General features: G+C 45.0%; 1 protein-coding gene across 5 annotated transcripts in view; it reads right to left on the bottom strand.

The window, feature by feature from the left end:
* Window positions 1–424: 424 nt before the first annotated feature.
* Window positions 425–22142, bottom strand: part of RAD52 (RAD52 homolog, DNA repair protein) — a 194007-nt gene continuing 172289 nt past the window's right edge. For 4 of the 5 annotated variants that reach the window (XM_069228112.1, XM_069228115.1, XM_069228111.1 and 1 more), the window contains 2 exons: window positions 9290–9520; window positions 425–593 (listed from right to left, as the gene is read on the bottom strand). In XM_069228112.1, coding sequence (XP_069084213.1) covers window positions 526–593; window positions 9290–9520 — 299 coding nt within the window. In that variant the 3' untranslated portion in view covers window positions 425–525. The remainder of the gene's footprint in view (window positions 594–9289; window positions 9521–22142) is intronic. The other variant, XM_069228116.1, reaches the window with a different exon arrangement.

Here is a 22142-nt window from a genome sequence, read left to right as displayed (position 1 = left end):
CCCTAAGCAAACAAACAATATGGCCAACAAACAACATACATACATCACAAACAAGCTTAAAAGAATAAAACAATAGCTCATCACGTGCAAAATGAAAATTATGCGAAATTTCAGCCCAATGTCCTAGCCTTAACCAGAACACTTGGACAAGCCGGTTTTGTCTTCCTCCAAAGCATCCAGTGAAACCAGAATTAAATGTCAAATTCTATTAGTCCAGAAATTCAAACCAACGACTATGAAAGAATCCCTGGGACTGGCCCATCTCTGCAGAGTCCCCATTTTAACCAAGGCGGTCACACGCTTGAGAAGGACCACACACAGCTCCTTAAATTCCTGAAAGGCCAAAACTTGCACCTTGACCCAGTGTCTTCAAACTCGGGGCAGGAAAAGAAAAGTGATGGCACTGACTTATAAAACACCTGGTTGTGTGATCAGAAACAAGTGCTTGTGCTACCTGAGCAGCTGGAAAATGACAATCAACTGGGGAACTGGGGCAAAACAAAGTCTGCGAGATGTCTTCACCAGTTAGGAAGGCTCCAGTTTTCTCTTCTTCATAATCAGACCAGGGTTCCTGCTGAAAGGACTCCGCTCCACTGGAAAAGGAGAGACATCACTGGGATTAGTACTTTCTCTTGATTACTGGCATCAAACTTTCCTTATAGATCACTTGAACATACTTTAAATCTGCGTCAGATCTTTTGTAGCAGAGCAGCCAGCTATTCTGTAATCGAATATACGCTCATATCACACACCGCCGCAGTACAGCCTGCCAGAACAGGTTATTGTTTTCTTTTTGAGTTGTTTTTGTGTTGCATTTTCTTCTCCTTGGTGTACAAGTATAATTCTTCCCATAAAAACAACCCACCAGACTATACCGGCTTCACATACTGTGCACAGTGTAAAACATGCAATGGGCAAGGTGGAATAGCTTACACCTTAATTCTCACAGAGGCAGTACATCAGAACTGAAAGTCCTGTACCCGGACAGGCTCTATTTTACGCAAGAACACCTCAGACAGTCCCCTTAGCAACCTAGGGTGGGATGTAGCAAAGGTTTTTCCCCATTCTGTGTCTATGGGAAAAAGTGTTCGTACATATGGGCCCTAGTGTCTTAGTAAAGCTGTATCATCAACGATCGAGAAAAACACGCTAGTTGACAATCCCACACCAAATATAGAAAGTGTGAGGAGCGATGCGGTGTAGCCAGTCCAATCAGGCATCAATTAGTGGAATGTCAAACACTGGTAGGCATAATAGAGTACAAATGTAATCAATAAGAAAATTACCAAAGGAAACATCATATTTGTAGAATGTGTGATTTCTAAGAAAGCTTTATTCTTGTTGGCTAAACAGATATTATTCAGTTTTTACAGGTTTTGTATATCTGGTGCTCGGAACACAGTCAACGCATGTGTAGCTCTGTGATCTCATGACCTTGGTCTTGGTCCTTCTCAAGGCTCAATATACAGAAGCATGTGCTAGTTAACTCGTCACACTGCAACTGAGCTGGGCAAGACCCAGCCCACAGAAACAAAGGACCAAGGCCAGACCTCTGAAGCCAGAGGAAGGGCTCTTTTCTGAAAATTTAGTGGTAAGGGATCAGGCAGCGGTATCATTTGGGGGTGGGGATGAGGGTCCCAGATGTGGTCTTTCCATAGAATGCTTTGCAGAAGGGTGGGGCATGCGGGAGTGATGAAGTGACATGTTAGAATTAGGCAGATGTGCCTACCTTCCAGAACATTCCAATCTCGCTTACAAATATTACAATCCCACTTAGACACTTAACAACTCACTGGATCTGGGGCGATGACAGCAAAATAATGTTGAGTGCAAAGGAGAAGCCAATTGACCCCCACTGAGAAGATGGACTAAAGGACTTGGAATCCAACTGACACCGAGGGGGGGCTAGGAGTGTTTCGCCGGGGTCAGAGGCACCCCTTCAGCCCTCTGAGGGTCAATAGAGGGATGGCCCTACTTGAGGTGGGCCCTCAAATGCAGCCCTGGAACTTCTGTGGATTGGTCCTGCAGATGGGGTGACCATCAAGAGGAGGCCACTGACACACAGTTGCTGTGCAAGAGGGCCAAAGCCATGAGGTCTGGGGAGTGCACCGGGAGGGCATTCCAATGGTAGGCTGCATGATGCTGCAGATGAAGTCCCTTGAGGTGGAGGGTGAGCCAGACACCCACACAGAGGAAAGGTCCTGCAGCAGGGGCAGGAAATCAAGCCTCAAAAACAGAAGTAACGTTTTGAGGCTTGAAGAAAATGCTCCTTGTAGCTATAGTTCACCGCCAGGAGCAAAACAACACCTCCTCCCTTGAAATCAGTCCAACAGGGCTAGAGAAAATGAGGAAAAAATGGGTGGGAAATAGAGTGCATAATGCTCTGCTGCAGATTTGTTACCCGCCCCAGGGATGGCCAAGTCCCCAGTGGTCAGCACAAGCTCCACTGCTGGGAGCACACCACCAGCACGACCCCACCTGCACAGACGCGGGTAGGAAAAGAGAATCCTGCTGCTCCGGCATCAGCAGAATAGTACTGTCCGCCGGACAGTGCGGGAATGGGCTCCTCGCACTGCCCGGATGTCAGAATACACCAGGTGGGCCAATGGAGAGGCAGGGCCACTCACATGAAAAGCAAAAAGTTGGCATGAAGCTGCATTTACAATAAAAACGGAAAAGCTCCTGCAAGAGTCACAACCGCTAATATAAAATTCACCATTTGGTGAACGAAAGTGCCCTAGAATCCTCTGGCATGCTCTAAAAAGATAAACATACATTTTTGTGGGCGTCAAGAGTGGGCAGGGGCATCATGCATGTTCCAGAAACACATTTTGTGAGCAGCAAGAGTGCAGCAGCCCCCACCAAAAGATGTCCCCTTAAAGTTGCCCTGAGTCACCCAGACTTATATTATGCCCGCCCAAGAGAAAATTTGGAATGTTTTAAAGCACTCCTAGAGTTTTTGCTTTTGCATAAAGGCTCTGGAGTGTGGGGACCCCTACTGGTTGGTCCTAAAGCTGCAGTGGCAGCCTATATAAAGTGAAAGAAAGTCTCTTGCACACACTGAGTTGAAATAAGAATGACCATGTTGATGCTCACAATTATATGTTCCTTTTGTTAATGAAGAGTACTGAAAGATGGTACCGTCTACATTGACTTTAATGGTGTTGCATTGATCGATTATAACTGCTTTTTGCTTTTATCAAGGTGGACAACACCTTTCCTACTTCCCCCACTGTGGCATCACCTTCCATCTTCAGTGTTTCCGGTCTCTTCCTGCCAGACTCTCCTTTACCTCTACCACACCTTTCTAATTTTTTGTACTTACCTCCTTCATCGGCTTCGACCCTCTAGCTTCCCGCTTTCTAACTATAATTCCTGTACACTCTCCTTTTTCCACTCTTTGTACTTTATGCTAAAGTTTACTGTATGTATTGGGTTTTTGGTAGTATATTGTTTGGAAAATACTACACCTCTACTGTTAATTTAAAAATCAACACTTGGTCATGGATTTACATCACAATGATGTACAAGACACCATATATATATTATATATAATGAGCTGGAGGCTGCTTGAAGGCCATAAACTAAATTGTTGCACAACAGCAAGCCTTTGCCTACAAAGCCAATTGTGTGTTGACTGCATTGCCGGAGGCACGGAGGTCGTGTAGCTTTTGGTCTGCTTTGGACAATGCCTCTCCTGCTCCAGACTCCTCTTTCGCTGCAGGTGTCAGGTCCAGCATTTGCTGAGTGCATCCAATGGCCAATGAGAAGGTGGTCGCCAACTGTGTGAGCAAAGTCACGGTGCAGGAAGCACATTTCCATCACTGACGTAGAACACAAAGAGGTGCAGGGCAGCAGGATGAGTTAGCCTCTTCTAAAACTAACCTACCTCGTATCTTGCGTGGTCCTGCTGGCCTACAGCTCCGGCTTCAGGTCTACTTCCGTGTAAGAATGAGTCTCCATTGTCCTCTTTTTCCTCCAGCAGATGATGGATGGTGGTTACGGGTTTACACAATGACTCCTTACCCCCATATCGCTGGTTAGGAGTACTACAAGATCACGTCAGAGCATGGATCCACATTGGCTGTTCCCATGTCAAGGAGTGTGAATATCATTGAGAATACTTAAAATGCATCTGATCCCTCAGACAATCAAGATAATACGAAGACAGGCATTCGAGAATTACGATTCACATTCCCGCATCACAATCTAGATTCTGTTCGATAATTTTTGTAATCACAAAAAATAAGAAAATTTAGTCTTGCTTTACATTTGCAATGGCTGAAGAAATGTCTACTGATGGTACACTTCAAACGGCATATGCTGCAGCAATCCATTTCCTGAGGAAGAACAAGTCACGCAGCTTTTGTAACGCTACTTCTGCCCAATACTCTATACATCAGCACAGTACTCCACTCTTGAATCTCCTCCAGGCACCGGACTCAGAGGGGCGTTGGTACAGCTCTCCTGAGCCAACTGGTGGCACCATGGCTCCATCTGTGCTCCAGCCACTCCCCGGGGAGGACACCGTGGAGCCACACTGATGCCACTGGATGCTCAGACCCTCAATTTCCAGCCTTGTTTTCTACACACCTTTACAGGGGGAGAAGAGACGGGCAAAACTAGAAGGCCTAAATGCAGCTACGGACAAGAGAATGCGCAGAGCAGGTTAGAACAGCTGCCAATAAAGGACTATTTGTCCGTTCCTGCACGCTGACGAGATCATTTCATCTTTGACTGGCCGCCCCGACGAAGGGCATTACCCCCAAAATGCACTGAGGGTACCTTGGGAGGACAAGCACTATTGTAGAATACTGGTGCTTCTGAAGACCAGGTATTTATCAATATACTACAATTGATTAAAAACTAATAATTTAGTTGATGAGTGAAGTTTATGAGGAAAATGAATCCAGTTCGGCATATAGCCAAGAGGGGGCGGGGAGCACGGGCAGGCTCACTACATTAGCAGGAAACCCATATAAAAAGTAACTTATAACTTTATTACCGAAGATGCAAGACCACTCTTCAGAAGAGGGATCGAGGTGGGTTGGTGGGGAAGCTGCATGGAGGGACCAGTGGGAGCTTAGGGACACGCAGGATGCAAGAGGTGCGCAGCCCCAGAAGACACCGCACTGTCAGGGCTGGAAGTCCTGAATATACCAGACTGAGGCGGTGACGGTCTCTAGCTCCGCCAGAACCTGGGCTGCACAGGTTGGAGGCGAAACTTCAGCTGCGCTGAACTAAATATGCCCTTAGGTGTCACGCGAAAAAGTTCAACACCTCTGTGTTTCCCACGCAGAAACAAACTTGCAAGTAGATAAGAGCCCAGCGAAAAGCAACCCAGTTCTTTTGCTAACACTGGAGAGATTTAAAAGGAAAACTACAAGAGGGGGATAACACAGGACAGGGGAGGACAGCGAGAGCTGACAACTGAAAAGGATGAGGACGAGGACGAGGACACGACAGGCAGGTGAGAGAGAGAATGAGAGGGAGCAAGGGGAAGATGCAGGTGAGAGACAGGTGAGAAAGCTGCGAGGTAAACAGGGAGAGAGGGAAAGAGGGAGAAATAAGGAAAACTGTTGGGAAAAGTAGGAAAGAAAAAGGGCGAGAAGGAGGAAGAGACTAAAGAGCACAGATAAAGAGTAAGAGACCGCGAAGAAAGAGCTGGCAAATTGAAAGAATGAGAGGGAAAGATGTGGGGGGAACAGCAAGCGAAAGAAGTAGAGAGACCTGGGAGAGACAGATGAGAAAGAGCTGTGAGATGAGACACAGGTGACAGAAATAGAAGACTAGAGGGAAGAGACTGACAGGAGAGGCGAGCAAACGGGGCACGACTCGGGGAGGCCTGGCAGGGGAGATGTGGGGAGAGAGGCAGGGGAGGGACAGACAAACAACAAGAAGAGATCAATGAAGAGGAAGAAAGAACGGGAAAAGCAAGACGGTATCAGAAGACAGACAACAGTGTGTACTTTTGAAACGTACAGGCATTATCTAGCACAGTCTAGCAGGCATGGAGATTTTCGCGCAGGAGTGCACTCATTTACGCTGCTGTGGTGTGATTTATGGCGCGTATTCTGGGACAGCAATCTGTAATTAGGCTGCAGAAACACGGTGCTATCGAGTCAAAGAAAAATAACTGATCCACATTCAATAGTAACACGATTGGCATATTAGTCGCCAATTTAATCAATATCTCTGGGTATTAAAACTCCGATGTTTTCTAAAGCAGATACAATAAAGATCTTTAATTTGTGTGTGGGGGGAGGAGGCAGTCAGGCATTGCTTCATTCTGAATACTTCTATGGGACCTCAAGCATTGTTTTTAAATAGGACTTTACGCAGCTTCCGTCTGCCATTTAGGAGGTGCACGAGTTTAGGTGGGGGCCAATATACGCACACCCCCTTTTAGAGATGCTTTACACATTTCTGCCACCTCCACGGCAGCTTTGGGTCTCACGCAGATGTCCAGGACTATCATCAATACAGGGGCACAAATGCCCTTCTGCCATCCTTGGGAAGCCCTAGATGCAAGCCAAGGGAGTACAGGAGTCACGTGACTCAGATAATAGACGAGAATGACTGAGATCCCCCAGAATGACTGAGATCCCCCATATTAGCAGCACCTCAGTTTGAGCTGTATTCATGTTGTGTGCTGAATTGCGTCAAGGCAGGAGCAGAAGTTACTCAATCATGTTAGGACTGGATAATGTGTCCATAATTACCATCCAAGGGGAAAACCATTATACATCGCCGGCGTAGGACTAGAAAGAGAAGCCAGGAGACCGAATCAGTAGCACCAGTGAGGCCACGTGAAGATAAACTAGAGTTAGACTCCGCAACCTGTGAGATGCCACACTCCAGAGAGTAGAATTGCAAGCGGAAAGAGGAAGATCAGACGCCTGCAGTCAACTCCACAGGAACTACTCACTCCAATCCAATTTCTGGGCTCATTACCGAGTCTGTGCAGTTTCGAAATAAAAATGGAATGGTTGATGGGAATGGATGTGGGAGGGCGATGGTACCAGCAGATGGATGCAAATAGAGAGGTAAAGAGGTCATGGATATGTTATCGCTTCCCAAATAGACAAAATGGGCAGACGCTCTTTAAAGGTGGAGATTAAACCCTTGGGCCTCTGGAACAGAAGGTGCCATGGAAGCAGAGGATATCAGGAGCGGGACTGCAAACAAACTCTAGAGAGTGGAGTCTTAGTGAGAAAGGCAGGGAAGCACCAATGCCTTCCACGTTGTCTCTTGGATAGGAGAGGACTGTGGGTGGAAATGAGAGATTACGTAGTCTTTCAAAGAACACTACCTTTCAAGATGCCATTTCTTTGGGCAGCGGCCATTGTCCCTGTTTTAGCAATCATGGCCCACATCATTGGTTGGGTTGGTATCAGACCCTTGCTTCCCTGTGGCGACCATGCACTAGTTGGAAATTCCAAATTCGGAGCTCTGACCAGAGCTGCACTTCCAGCTAATTGTCTGGTTCTTTTGCCAAAAGCAATGGATTTCCTCAGCATTCATGGGGGTGATTACTCAGGACATGAGATGAGGGACCAAATCACTCGCAAAGCAGGATCAGTATTCTCTCAGGAATTTGCAGATTGACAGCTCTAGGTCTCCGGGCTGTTGCTCCTCTGCCCTTGAGGATCAGTTTCTATAGTTAAGCATGCACCCTTCTTCAGCATTAGCGGCCACCAGGGTGCAATGTGATGTGATGTGATGTGATGGTATTTAGAGGGATTTCAAGTATTCTGCAAATTTCCAACCCTGGAACTGGGCGAAGTTAAATTCAAAAATCCGTAATAAGGGCCGTGGGTAACTTTGTTTCTCATAATATGGATGACTTCGGGAACCAAGGCAGTCTGGACAATGTCGACCTCGGGATAATTAATGTAATCATTAATCATGACAAGCATGATCCAGACATCTTGGAGGTTGAAATTGTGAGCACTGCTCTCCTGCACATAAGGGGTGGCATATTCTGTCTGATGACTGGGTTTGAACTTTTTGCAGGTCCTAATGCATAACATACAGGGCAGCCATTCACAAGTGCTTTCAATTGAATTTCCACCTGAGAAAATGTTCTTCATAAAATCGTCATTTGGTTTTGTCGATACTGTACTAGCTCGTTGGCCAAGTGCAAGATGCATAAAAACAGAGCCACGGGCAGAACCAGACAAATGCACCTAAGCAGCAGGCCATCATCTCTGGCTGACATGCATTAGAGAGGGGCATTACAGGGACATGTGATTGGGCTCCACTTGTAAGGTTCTAGTCCATGTGATTTTGAGGGTGACATACAGAACCATTTGGAAGGATTCAAGATAACATGCTGTAATCAGATCACAGAATGGCAAATTTGTAATCAGATCAGTAACACGGATGTTCTAGTGTTATTCAACTGTGACTTTCTTGTAATTCTGTAATAATTAACATACCAAAACTACCAATACCTGACGTATCACCTGAAACGCTAAAGGATATGAAAGGGGCCTTAGTGTTAATGCACCATGCAGATTAGCTGCACAAATTAAACTAAAATAATTCATCAAATAATTCAAGCAAAACCTTAGTATTAAAAGTTCTGTATTTGCTCACCATAAAAGAATGGGCAATGAGCAGCGGGCGTGTAAGTGGCTGGGCTTTCAAATTTGCCATTCTGTGATCCTGAATGAATCTTGGAGTAATTCTGTGCAACTTACGTTTTATCTCTGGGCTGCTTATCCAGTCATGCAAAAACAAGGAGTGTAATTTCAGGGTGTCGCTGCGATAATCTAGGCATTTCAAGGGAAGGTGGTATGTCATGGTAATGTACGGATAACTGTAAAACTTCTATATAAACTAAGGATTATAAGGGAATCTACATGTTATCTTTGTATATGTTTCATCTATTGACCACGCCATACCACACAAATACAAACTGTAAAATCAAGACACATTCAACAACAGACCAGAAGAAAAATTGAATCCTCCGTATCCTTGACTACTGAACACGTAGAATGCTTTTAGGACTTACTGTTGCTTTATCCTTAACTGCTTTTTTGATGCTGGATGGGTTTAAAATAATATACTATTTTTTCAGTACCAGGTAAAAACAAAAGTTGTGTCATGCATACATCACCACTGATGTGAACTGTATAAAAAATATGTTATTTTGCCCCAAACTGTGAAGTCTAGTTTGAGGGCGTTCTCAGTCTCACGTATATGTAGATAAGCTTATTGGAAATCAGTTCAACCCCCAAGACGGGGGTCTTTAACACATGAACATGTGCAAGCGACCCTGTACCTGTTCTGTGCTGGTTGGTGTGGTTGGTTTGCGGTGGTTGTAACTGTACAGGTCTCATAGGCGCTCTCTGGGGATTGTCCCTCTGGGGAGTCTTGCTGCGTGTCATCATGTGATGCTGTCCACAAGGAGTGGTGGGGGCGTCGGGTAGGAATGCTAGAGAGTGTGGATTCCCATTGGAACTGAGGTCACCATCACCAGGTTCCACAGGAATGTCCCAAAGCTCTGGGTCATCTGTAAAAAGGTGAAGAAGTATCCCATGAGCGAGTCGTCCAGAATACAGGCAGACTGTGGTATAATAGCTACACAGTGGAGATGGTGTCAGTCCAGGTAAGACGATGCAACTTGAACTAAGTGTAACACAAATCAACTGAGAAGCAAGGTACAAGGAGTAACAGACTGAAAATAAGATGGAGGCAATTATAAGAGCCATCATGCAGAGCCAAAGCATCAAAATATACAGAATGGTGAACAAAGTAGAAATAGGTGCCTAATAAAGACAAGACGATGATAATAGCAATGAAGATAGGTTGTGCAGCAATTCTTTAAAAAATGGCCGGTAGTAGCAATGAGATGTTGAATGTGGGGTATGAATGGGTGCAGGTTAATATAATACGCTTCCAGTTGTCAAACACTAAACTCCTCCGACCCCAGTAGAATTTTCCCAGTCCAATGTAACGATTATTACTCTCGCCATGAAAGAACCAAATTCACAGAAGATATTTACAGGAAAAGTACTAACCTGCCACGTCCCAGCAAAATCTATGAGAAACAGGTGTCAAGTTCAAGGAGCTAAGGAGCAAAACCAACGTTTACATCACTTACAAGTGGGTATCAGGCTGACAAGAGGCAGTGAGACTAAACATCAGGGAAGGCCTCATTATCCCTGAAGAAGGCGCGTATGTGCTCTGATACTCCTCAACCGCGCAGCAGTCAGTGACACTGGGCTACGGGACCCTACTGAAGGGCAAGTGAAAAACGACTGGAATATCTGGTACAACTCTTGAATGAATGCGCTTATGTGGCACATCAGGTGGGTTCTCCATCTCATCACTGTGTTTTACCATGTACACTGTCTTGATGGCACTTAGCTTCATCAGGAGCTGCTAGAAACAATCAATATTTAAATAGACAATACCTCCAGGAACCAGACAAACATATCTTGATGCCTAAGCCACAATGAACCAGTCAACAATAGTCTTACTACACCTGAATGAATTAAAAATGATGATCCGAATATTGAGGTGCAAACGATAAAAATAGTTTTTACTGGCCCACAAGAATATCTCTAGCCAAAACACCAAAAGCATGACATTCGGTGGTCATGGTCGACACAGATGCATCTTTCAAGATTCCAAATTTTAGCTGCATTCAAAAGGTCTCGGACTACTAATGCGCGTGGTTAAGAAAATCGTCCAACTCCATTTAACCGACCATCACGTGGAATAGATGTGTCTGCAATAAAACTTCAGTAAACTGCAGAGGCTTCAGAACCCGGTTGCCACATGGCGCCAAACACAGAGCTGTGTGAAAACAGCCGTGAAAGCGTTACCCGGGTTCCCTGTGAACCTCAGTATCAAATGCAAAAAGCCTATTGACTTACATTCAGAGGATTCGCATAGGATCCCATATCTACTACATCCCAGCCGTGGACTCAAACACCAAGATGTGTTCAGCTATGAGAAACATGGGAGTAGTTTCACCAGGTGTCCTGGGCCTAAACTGTGCTTCCGAAATCAGTTCATTCCTTGCACCCGCTCTACAAACCTTAATACAACAAGGGTAGTGTGAGACTATCTGCAAGACGGTGTGATGAAGGCACCGCATCATTCCTGCCTAGGCAGAAGAAAGTACATTTTACAGGAAATGTACGTTTAAGACGTCGAATTCACAGAAGTGCCTCACTGGAGGAATATTAACAAGCATTTACAATGCATCGGGTCTCGCGTTTGCTCATGTTAGAGCTGATCGCGTTGTAAACTCCTAACCCGACTTGTCACCTATCGGGCAAAATTGCATTTATGTACATAACCCGAAAAAGTGAAATCAAGTACTTAAAGCGCTCGATTTCTGCCAAGCGAGATCGCGCTCGTAAATTACAGAAAAAAAAGTCCACGAGCCCGATGGAAAACAGCGAGCCTGGCATGCTTTCTGTACTTGGTCGCTGCGCTCGAGGAGGGCTAGCCACCGGAAAAGGCATGTCATATGCGTGCCTTCGACTAATGAAAGCAAGCAGATTTTATTAGGGAAGCCCACGAACCAATAAAAAACACTGATGTGAAGTTGACAGGGCTCCGAGCCCTTTTATAAATACAAAAGAGTCTCCCTGCGAAACGCATGCGCGAGCGCATGCAACGCAGGCTCGACCCTAAAAAGCATCACTGGACCACCCAGGAATCATTCACACGGCATCTTGCGGATTACCACCGGCGAGTCCGCTGCACCTCACTCGCTGTGACTGAGTTACCGAGGCTGCTGTGAGCCCCACGCCACAGGCAGAGTCTGGATTCTAGAACCGTCTGCTGGTTCGAGCCTGCTGCATCAACGCTTCCGCAGTGCGCCTCGTGTGTGAACTAGATGCAACCTACTAACAAATCCAGCACCAGCGCCTTCCACATGAATGAATGTACTTGTAGCGCTACATGCTAGTAAACCCATCTAGCCTTATCTTTCTAGTTACCCAACTCAAATAGAGGCTTCCGTAGCACTGTCCTCTCCTTTGAGAGAGCTCAAAAGGTGATGACGACAAGTGACCTGCATCTTTTAATATGGGTGCATAATATTTATAACATCCCCCTTTCTTACATATTCTTGCTGCTGTCTGTCCCACTGTGGATCAAGAGATGATCTGCTCCACGCGTTTCAGGCCGGCAGGAAGTGGTCACCGCCCCCCGATGCCCAGTGTTTCCCTGTCCTCCAGACTCCTCATGCCTTCAGCAACATGCAGATGGCAGTGGTGCTCTAACCACCGGCATGGTAGGGAGAGATCACCCACACCTCCGCGCAACGTGATGACGTCTGCCTGCAAAGAACACAGCCAGCTGGAGCCGGCTAATATTCACGTGTGCAGACAGCCCTTCTATAATCTATAATTCACACAGTAAACCTCAGCATCAGCCGCCAGACTCGTTGGATAAATTACATTTGTTTCCTTTACAGGGATCACCAAAGGGACTCTACCACACATTTCCCTAGCAGGCACAACGCAGCAGCTCCAACAAGATGCGTCCCCAGCCCATAAATCATTGTTAGTGACTTAACTTGGGGTTCTCAAATTGGGTAAACAAACCTAACTCATGAATGCTTATAAAAGAGCAAATGGTTTAAGGGCCTTCTGGTGCAAAGAACGTTAGTGAAGAGTTTTTTGGGTTTGATGTACAATAGTGCTTACTCCATTTAAGGCAAACATACTTAAGAGTCTTGGTTTAGACTCCTTGGACAACTGGCTTTTTGGGTCAGAAAACTTCAACCATTGGCTTGCGACGTTACAAATCACATCCCGGATCTGTCAACGGGGTATTGTATCTCACATTCTTTCTATTGTTTGCTTTGATGTATTCTTCCACATCCACTGGAATGTATACAAGACAATTCTACATCGAAAATATACACACTGTTCTAAAACTTAGGGCCCGATTTAGGTGCTGGAGGTAACAGTCCAATCATCGATTTTTCAACTGAAAACCGTTCTGCCACCATGACGGTCCGCCAGGTGGATTTAGATGTTGATGGCCCCATAAGCAAGTACCCACATTCATCCTGCCGTCTCCACCCAAAAAAGTAAAACGCCTCTATGGCGCCATAGGGAAAAGTGGCTGACGGCAGGGCTCCAGCCAACTTTCCCTCCCTGCAGTCCGATATGCCTTACCGACAAGCAAAAAGTGGTGGTCCGACCTCCATACTAGAGTTGGTGGATAGGGAGGGGGGGGGATTACGTAAAAACGTACTTGTCCCCTGATTTACTTCAGTTTTTGACAGGACAAAACCTGTTGTCACTGCTGCCACTGACCCACAGAGAAAACACAACCACCCCTTCCAGCTTCTCCAACACTCCCACTGCCAGGGTACGTTGGTTGGACACTGCACATCAGGTTGGGACCACTGAAGACATATACATGTCAGAGTAATTATTTTAAATTACTGTGACATGCATATGCCTAGAACACAACTGTGTCAGACACAGATGCCTACAACAAGCATAACGCACACATACACACGTCATTGTGGTGTCATTACTCATTGCCAAATGAATGGTGGCACCACAATAATGGTACAATCACTCTTGTCAACGGTATCCGTGTGTGCGCATTGCAAGGGGACCTGAACTGGAAAGGTTGTGCTACCTGTCATGTATGTGAGTCAGTGCGTGTGTGTGTGTGAGATTGGATTGGCTGGCTGAGGTGGAAGGAGCTGGATTGGGTGATGTGGTTGTGCCTGTATGTGTGGCACTTGCATGTGGGATAGATGTCGTGGTGCTGTGTGCAATATTCAGGTGAGTGTTGTGTGGCGGATGTTGTTCTGATGTGTGTAATTGTGACTCGTGAGTGTATTTGTGTAGCTTAGTGTGTAGTTGTGTTGGTTGTATCGTGTGTGGGTGCAGTGTCAGTGTGTGTGTGCATTGTGTCATGGATGTATGGCAATGGGTTGTGTTTGGTGTGTATGGGTTGTGCGGTGTTTGAACGACAATGGATGGAGGTGTGTATATGGTGTGTTATGTGTTCTTCAAGGGACACATATGGCTATGGTAGAGAGAGTGTGTGTGTGTGTGAGACTTACCTGTATTCCATAGCCACTGTCTATCCATTGGGTCCAGCTACGGCCTCCCTCAGATGGCAATCTGCTGGTATGACATCGCCTGCACAGCTGAAACATCTAAAAGCGCTCAATGGGAACCCATCTGCCGGACGGCTAGGAAGGGCACTCCTTCGTGGCGGTCTGTGGCTCAGCCGCAACATATCTAAATACGGAACACCGTTGACTTGATGGTGTTTTTAGGTCCGCCACCGATGTGGCTTGGCGGTAACACTATCAAGCTTTAAATTATGCCCTTAATTGTTTAGTTAATTGACGCATTGTATACACTTCATCAATCTATCAATCATAATACTTGTAAAGCACGACTAGTCACCCGCTAGGGTCGCAAGGCGCTGGGAGTTGGGGGGGCAGTGAGAGGCAGTCGATGATCAGGTGAAGAGACAAGTTTTGAGGTCCTTTACGAATTGCGATAGAGTGGGAGATCTTCTGAGGTGGATGGGAAGAGAGTATTAGGTCTTGGCGGTGTGGTGGGAGAAGGATCTTCCTCCGGCTCTGGCCTTTCAGACGGACAGCGGCGAGTGAGAGGTCAGCGGAGCGGAGCTGTCTGGTGGGTGTGTAGAAGTGGAGTCTTTGGTTGAGGTATTCTGGTCCGGTGTTGTGGAGGGCTTTGTAGGCGTGCGTGAGAGGCTTGAATGTGATTCTCTTGCCTGTTGGGAGCCAGTGCAGAAATTACTTTGCTCTGCAGCAGGCATTTCTTTATTGTTTCAGTCAATGCTCCAGTGTGAACCTCAAACCGGTTGTTTGTTTAGTTTGCACAGTGAAAGAAACAGGTGCAATCTTGTGTTCTGCAGTGGTGCATTTTTGGGGGTTTCCAAAACTGCAAAATGCTTGGTCTTGTAACCTTTCACCCCTCCTTTAACTCTTGATTAGAGTTGTGAATCCTTTCTGCTGCAAATGTCCCAGATAAAGTTCAGTGCCTACTAGCCGTACGCGTTGCAGCTCCTTACCATTTACAATGTACACTGAGGCTTGAACGTTTTGCAAGTCAGAAATTACATTCATTTTCTAGCAGAATAGAGAGAGAAGCAGTACTCAAACAACAGTTGCAAAGTCACCATGTCAGGCTTCCATTGAGTCTTGGAATTAAACAATAAAAAGGCGACCACCACAAGACAGAATGTTTAGTGCCAACAAAAACACAATTACAGGGATCAGGATTTGCCGCTGCTTTGCGGTCAGTCGTTGCTTCACTTAGCCTAGGGACAGCAGACCAGCCGTGCTGCGCATGGCAGCCAGACGCAGGGCCTCTTCCGGTCAGGCGGTGACAGGAAAAGCAGTGTGGGGTGGTCACTACTAGTGATACGCGGCGAGGGCCCAAACGCCGTGTCCAGCAGGGGTTGTTGCTCGCAGTGGGGTGCGCGGTCCGTTGCACAGCCCGGTCTGCAGACATGCTCTCCGGTAAAGCTCTGGTGCACTTTCCCTTTTAAGGTATATGCCAGACTGCTGTATCTGAGCACAGGTTCAAGTTACAGACTGTGATGAGATCATGCAATCACATTATTTCATAAAATAAACGCACAAGATGTGGGTTCAAAGCCCTTTATACTAAAAAAATGGATAGAAAATGTTATTTTTTTGCCAGTGAAATTGGCTCTTAACAGGAGCCTTTTTAGGTTTTAATTTTATATTTTTAACACTTTTGTGTTTTCTATGAGAAACAACTGGGAGAACGGAAAAATTTAACTTCTTGTTGCGTTCCTGAATTTATTGGGAGCATAGGCCATCGTGCAGCTCATGAACAGAAATGCGTCATTTTCTACGCGTTTGGTACATGTCACAGAGTGCTTCCCATGTTTATTCTACATTCGTGATCACGCGAACAGTCACCACTCCTTTGACAGGTGGTTGTGACGTGGATGTGGATGTTACCTCCCACTAGCACTGCCCTGTCTCTTTCCTGGCAAGCTTCAGGCTTGGCACCAAGGTACCCGATAAATGATGAATGACCAATGCTGTACTTGTCACTTATGCCTCTGCTGAGGGGCTGGGCACATAGCATGAAAATCACACGTTGCGTTCAAATTGTTCCAGCTGTCTAGAATTCAAAATCCCAAATATCTTGGCCATGGTGCCTTAAGAATATCAGATCGCACAATAACAGGGAGTGAAAATAATAAATAAACGGGAGGAATGAAAATAATACTGGATCAAGGATCTTTTGGCAGTGATACAGCCCGGAAGTAATGAGGTATGCACTAGTTTGTAAACAAGCCTTGTAGTAATCAATACATCCTTTGTTTCATTATTCAAAGTTAGTGACCTTGGTTTGGGCTCCTGAACCTGCCTGGGACAAAAGCTTTTATAGCTGAAAAACATATTTCTGTACACTTATTTTCCCTCTTACTATTTGTTTGCTAGTTGAGTCAAATGCACAGTGTTCGTTTCTGGAGACCACATTATTTTGTCAAGCTTGGAGTTTGCGAGGCCAACAGGAATTCCCACAATAAAACATCTTCGCTTAGGCTCATTGGCTTGCGGCTTAGAGTTCAACTCAGTATAAAAACATTTTAACTTGTCTAACACATGCACTACTAATTATGTTACACTTTTAGGTCACGCCTAGGCCCACAGTGATGATTACAGTGTGCATTTAGGATGATCATTCATTTTTTAAATCCAGTAGCTCATGGGCCTGGGACACTGAGGCCCCTGAGACTGAAACAGGAAGCCGTGCCTAACAATGGCACTGTGGTGTCATCAGAAATCTAAAACCATGATGCCACTTGTTGGGGTTAATGTCAACACTTTACAAAATAAAACAATGCAAATGCACATAAGGCAAAAATATAATTCGAGCTTCAAAAACAGCTCACTTTTCAGAGAAAAAGACTTTGCATCTTTGATTGATATTCTGCTTTCCAGGAGACTGAAAGAACACCTCAGAGCCACAAGAAGAAAAAACTGAAGATGTTAAAAATACAGAAGACGTTTTAGAAGCGAACAAGGAGTTTGGACGTTTTTCAGCTCTTCTCTTAACAAGGAAGTCACAAAGTCACTTGTCAGCTTTGCGACTAAGTACTCTGTTGGCGAGAATCGGAAAGCTATTCATTAGGGACAGCAACGATGCCATGTCATGTGGAAACAAGCCCTCAGCAACCAAGCAGCTTCCTACCAAAGACTGAGCAGACAGAAAAAAGCGAAAATTAAGAGGATGATCCCCTATGCCATTGAGTGCAAGACATGCGCCATGCGGGCGCATTACCGCAATAACAAGGAAGTTGCGCAAATGCATTGTTTTTCAATTAGGTTTCAGAAGAGGACATAAACAAAAGTTAAAAAACCCTCACCTGAAAAAGGTTCTTTTTTTTTTTTAAACACCTTCTATTGAAAAAAGATAACTTTTAACAAATATAGTATTCGTTGGCCAACATCTGTTACTTTTTTAACCCTGGAATATAAATAAAAGCTAGAGAATGATGGCTTGCTAGGTGTATGCTGTTGCCGCAGCCGGGCCTTGTTCAATAGCTACCAAGCCAAACACTCAATCCTTGTTAAGCGCAGCCAAAGGTCATTTGCAATGGGATTGGCTGCATGGTGGATTGGGGTCAACATTTAGCCATTGGCTAAGATCCCTAGGCAACGTCTGCTGAGCACAGCCAAAGGTGCTCACTGTTTGCCAGGTTTTGTGCATGGCTGGGCTATAGAAATTGATAAGCACAATTAAAAAATATTAAGAGTGTGTTCCCCTTTTTTTGGGCATCATTATCTGCTTACTGCAACTCAGAATCATAATCCTAGTATCACTTTACCAGCAACAGTAAACCATAACTAGTCTCCCAAAGAACCCCAAGTGTCTATCAAAGGACTGCTCATGACTTCACTGAGGTTTGGTAGTTGGGTATGGGGGCCTCCCGAGTCAGGTCAGCTATGTCTGTGTCGGATTTTGTCATTGTGCATTAAGAATAAAATATAAAACAGTGACCTTTGATGTAAAACAGGAAAGAGAGACAGCTGTACTTCTGGTGGATGACTTTAAAAATGAGAAAAAACAGATAACCTTGAACAATAAAGGTTTCCCTGCTTGTACAAATTGTTTGATTCTAGGCAAATATTTTATCTCACAGACCCTCTGTTTTTTTTTTTTTTTTTTAATGATCACAAAAGCCAGTTCAGGTTATGCGCTATGCAAGCGTGTCTTACGGTTGATGTAATAAAATATTTAATAAAAATCTAGACCACGTTTAGGCTTTACATGACTACTGTCTTCCCTCATAGTTTACTAATGGCATTTTGGTTGGAGCCAAACAAATAATTTCTTTAAGTTCATGTTTAAAAACTAACACTTAATAAATCTCTCTCTATATTCAGTGATATCATCTGATGTACTAAAGTGAAATGCTTGTGCATGTTAAAGAAATACACTATCTAAACACAAAGAGAGTCAGGGAGAGGAAGAGGACCGCCCCATACTGTCTCCCTAAAATGTCAATCACGAACACACGGAGTATGGGGGTCATTTATAAGGCGGGCCGTTGAAGAAGGATTTACCTAGGGCTCCATAATCTCAGACTCTGAGTATCATATAACGTGCTGTGGGAATTTCGTGGTGGGGCGAAAAGGAGAAGGGAAGTTCCCTTTAGGGACTAGGTGGTCTCGCACACTATATAGTGTCATGCTTCATCATATGACCACTTAGCCCCACCCAGGTAGGACAGTGCCACCTGGGCGGACTCAACCTCACCGTTAAAAGAACAGGAGGGAGGGAGAAAATTCAAATTGTCTGGAAGTATAAGGGATCCAGATATGCTAGGGTAAAATATAAAAACACCTAGTCAGTCACCTGTGTAATAGTACACCTTTATTCGTGGTGACTGCTGGTGAGGTTAAGAACAAAGAATGGGACCCCGACGTGATATATAGTGTGTGAGACCACCTAGTCCGTAAAGGTAACGTCCCTTCTCCCTCCCCCCAACCACGAAATTCCCACAGCATGTTATATGGTACTCAAAGTCTGAGATTAGGGAGCCCTAGGAGAATCCTTCTTCAATGGCCCATCTTATAAATGACCCCCATACTCCATGTGTTTGAGAAAGAAATACACTATACTGAATTTTGAAGAGATATCATATTTTTGCATTTATGTTTGTTGCACGATATACATGCCTGACTCATGAATGGACTCGTCAAGTCTGGCCAGACTCTTGGATCAACTCTGGGTCGGCTTGCCCTATCAATTTTCTGGTGTGCTCACCTCTATTTGAACTCAGGCTTAGTGCATGGGCTGTCAGCCACTTGATAAAAGGATCTGTAAAAGGCGAGGGCTGGAAACATGGAGCCCTGCCTACATGCACCTATCAGACAACTCAACCATTGAGGCTTCTTTTGGCAGAGACAAAGATGAATGTGTGCAGTGAAAATATGTTTAAAATAAGTGATTACAGGGCAGGGACTCCAGGCCATTGCTTTGTATGGGCCATAGTCATGGGTTCCCATGGAGCACTATCAGGGTCACGTGGGACGAGCCGGGGCATAGCTTCAGTAGAGTGTTTGGTGTGCAACACCCCCTCTAAATATTCTTGGCTTGGTAGTTGGGTGTTGGGGCCAAGTCAGTTTTTCTCATTGTTCTCACTTCACTAAGGGCCATATAAAACACTTTTTCCCATAGACACAGAATGGGTAAAAACCTTTGCTGCATCTGGCCCTAAGAGCTTTTAACATGTTCATTTTTGGAGTGGAAGGAAACTTAAATATAGTGAACGGTTTACCAAATAAATAATACACGTGCACCCGCTGAAGTACTCCTTGAAAGGGTGCAAATTTACTACATTTTGGAATTCACAAACATTGGCAGCAGTAGATTTGCAAAGCTGCGCCAGTGTCAGGTGTCCAGGCATACTACTGGCAATCAAACGCCCAAACGGAGATGAGACAAACGCTTGCAAATAGCCAGAGGCAATCTCTGGGAGTGGCATCCCACCCACTGTGCCACTCTCGACAGAGGCCCACCAAATGTAAATCAGTAATGATCCTGTTTGCCATGGAAATGAAAATGTCACTTACCCAGTGTACATCTGTTCGTGGCATCAGTCGCAGTAGATTCGCATGTTCTGCAATAGCTCGCCATCTGGTGTTGGGCCGGAGTGTTACAAGTTGTTTTTCTTCGAAGAAGTCTTTCGAGTCACGGGACCGAGTGACTCCTCCTTTTGTCTCCATTGCGCATGGGCGTCGACTCCATCTTCGATTGTTTTTCCCCGCAGAGGGTGAGGTAGGAGTTGAATTGTAGTAATAGTGCCCATGCAATGGAGTGACTAAGTATGCACCTATTTAAGGTTGAGATGATACATATATAAATAATTGAAGGTAACTTCCAAACTGCTACAGGCTTCCGGGGAGGCGGGTGGGCACATGCGAATCTACTGCGACTGATGCCACGAACAGATGTACACTGGGTAAGTGACATTTTCAGTTCGATGGCATCTGTCGCTGTAGATACGCATGTTCTGCATAGACTAGTAAGCAGTTATTTCCCCAAAAGCGGTGGATCAGCCTGTAGGAGTGGAAGTAGTCTGAAATAATGTCCTTAATACGGCTTGACCTACTGTGGCTTGTTGTGCGGATAACACGTCTACACAGTAGTGCTTGGTGAATGTGTGAGGCGTAGACCATGTGGCTGCATTACATATTTCTTGCATTGGGATGTTTCCTAGAAAGGCCATGGTAGCACCCTTCTTTCTGGTTGAGTGTGCCCTTGGTGTAATGGGCAGCTGTCGTTTAGCTTTAAGGTAGCAGATTTGGATGCATTTAACTATCCATCTGGCTATACCTTGTTTTGAAATTGGGTTTCCTGCATGAGGTTTTTGAAATGCAATAAAGAGTTGTTTAGTCTTTCTGATGTTTTTTGTTCTGTCAATGTAATACATCAATGCTCTTTTGACATCTAATGTATGTAGTGCCCTTTCAGCTACGGTATCTGGCTGTGGAAAGAACACTGGAAGTTCCACTGTTTGATTTAGATGGAACGGTGAAATAACCTTTGGCAAAAATTTAGGATTGGTCCTTAGGACGACTTTATTTTTGTGTAATTGTATAAAAGGTTCCTGTATAGTAAACGCCTGAATCTCGCTTACTCTTCTCAGGGAAGTAATGGCGATGAGAAATGCCACCTTCCAGGTTAAGAACTGTATGTCGCAGGAGTGCATGGGTTCAAAAGGTGGACCCATAAGTCTAGTTAGGACAACATTTAGGTTCCATGAAGGAACAGGTAGTGTTCTTGGTGGTATAATTCTCCTAAGGCCCTCCATGAATGCTTTAATGACTGTTATTTTATATAGGGAAGTTGAATAGGTAGTCTGCAGGTATGCAGATATTGCTGCAAGGTGAATCTTAATGGAAGAGAAAGCTAGGTTAGATTTTTGTAAGTGAAGCAAGTAACCCACTACATGTTCTGGAGTTGTGTGTAATGGTTGTATTTGATTAATATGGCAGTAGCAAACAAACCTCTTCCATTTACTTGCATAGCAGTGCCTGGTGGATGGCCTTCTTGCTTGTTTTATGACTTCCATACATTCTTGGGTAAGTTGTAAGTGCCCGAATTCTAGGATTTCAGGAGCCAGATTGCTAGATTCAGCGATGCTGGATCTGGGTGTCTGATCTTTTGGTTGTGCTGTGTCAACAGATCTGGCCTGTTGGGCAATTTGATGCAGGGTACCACTGATAGGTCTAGTAGCGTTGTGTACCAGGGTTGCCTTGCCCAAGTTGGTGCTATCAATATGAGTTTGAGTTTGCTTTGACTGAGTTTGTTTACCAGGTAAGGAAGGAGAGGGAGAGGAGGAAAAGCGTAAGCAAATATCCCTGACCAGTTCATCCATAGGGCATTGCCTTGGGATTGTTTGTGTGGGTATCTGGATGCGAAGTTTTGGCATTTTGCGTTCTCCCTTGTCGCAAACAAGTCTATCTGAGGTGTTCCCCAGAGTTTGAAATAAGTGTTCAGAATTTGGGGGTGAATTTCCCATTCGTGGACCTGTTGGTGATCTCGAGAGAGATTGTCTGCGAGTTGATTTTGTATCCCTGGTATAAACTGTGCAATTAGGCGAATTTGGTT

The sequence above is a fragment of the Pleurodeles waltl genome, chromosome 4_1 (genome assembly GCF_031143425.1).
Source record: "Pleurodeles waltl isolate 20211129_DDA chromosome 4_1, aPleWal1.hap1.20221129, whole genome shotgun sequence".
In the NCBI taxonomy this organism is placed as follows: Eukaryota; Metazoa; Chordata; class Amphibia; order Caudata; family Salamandridae; genus Pleurodeles; species Pleurodeles waltl.
This window is presented reverse-complemented; position numbering and strand designations above follow the sequence as displayed.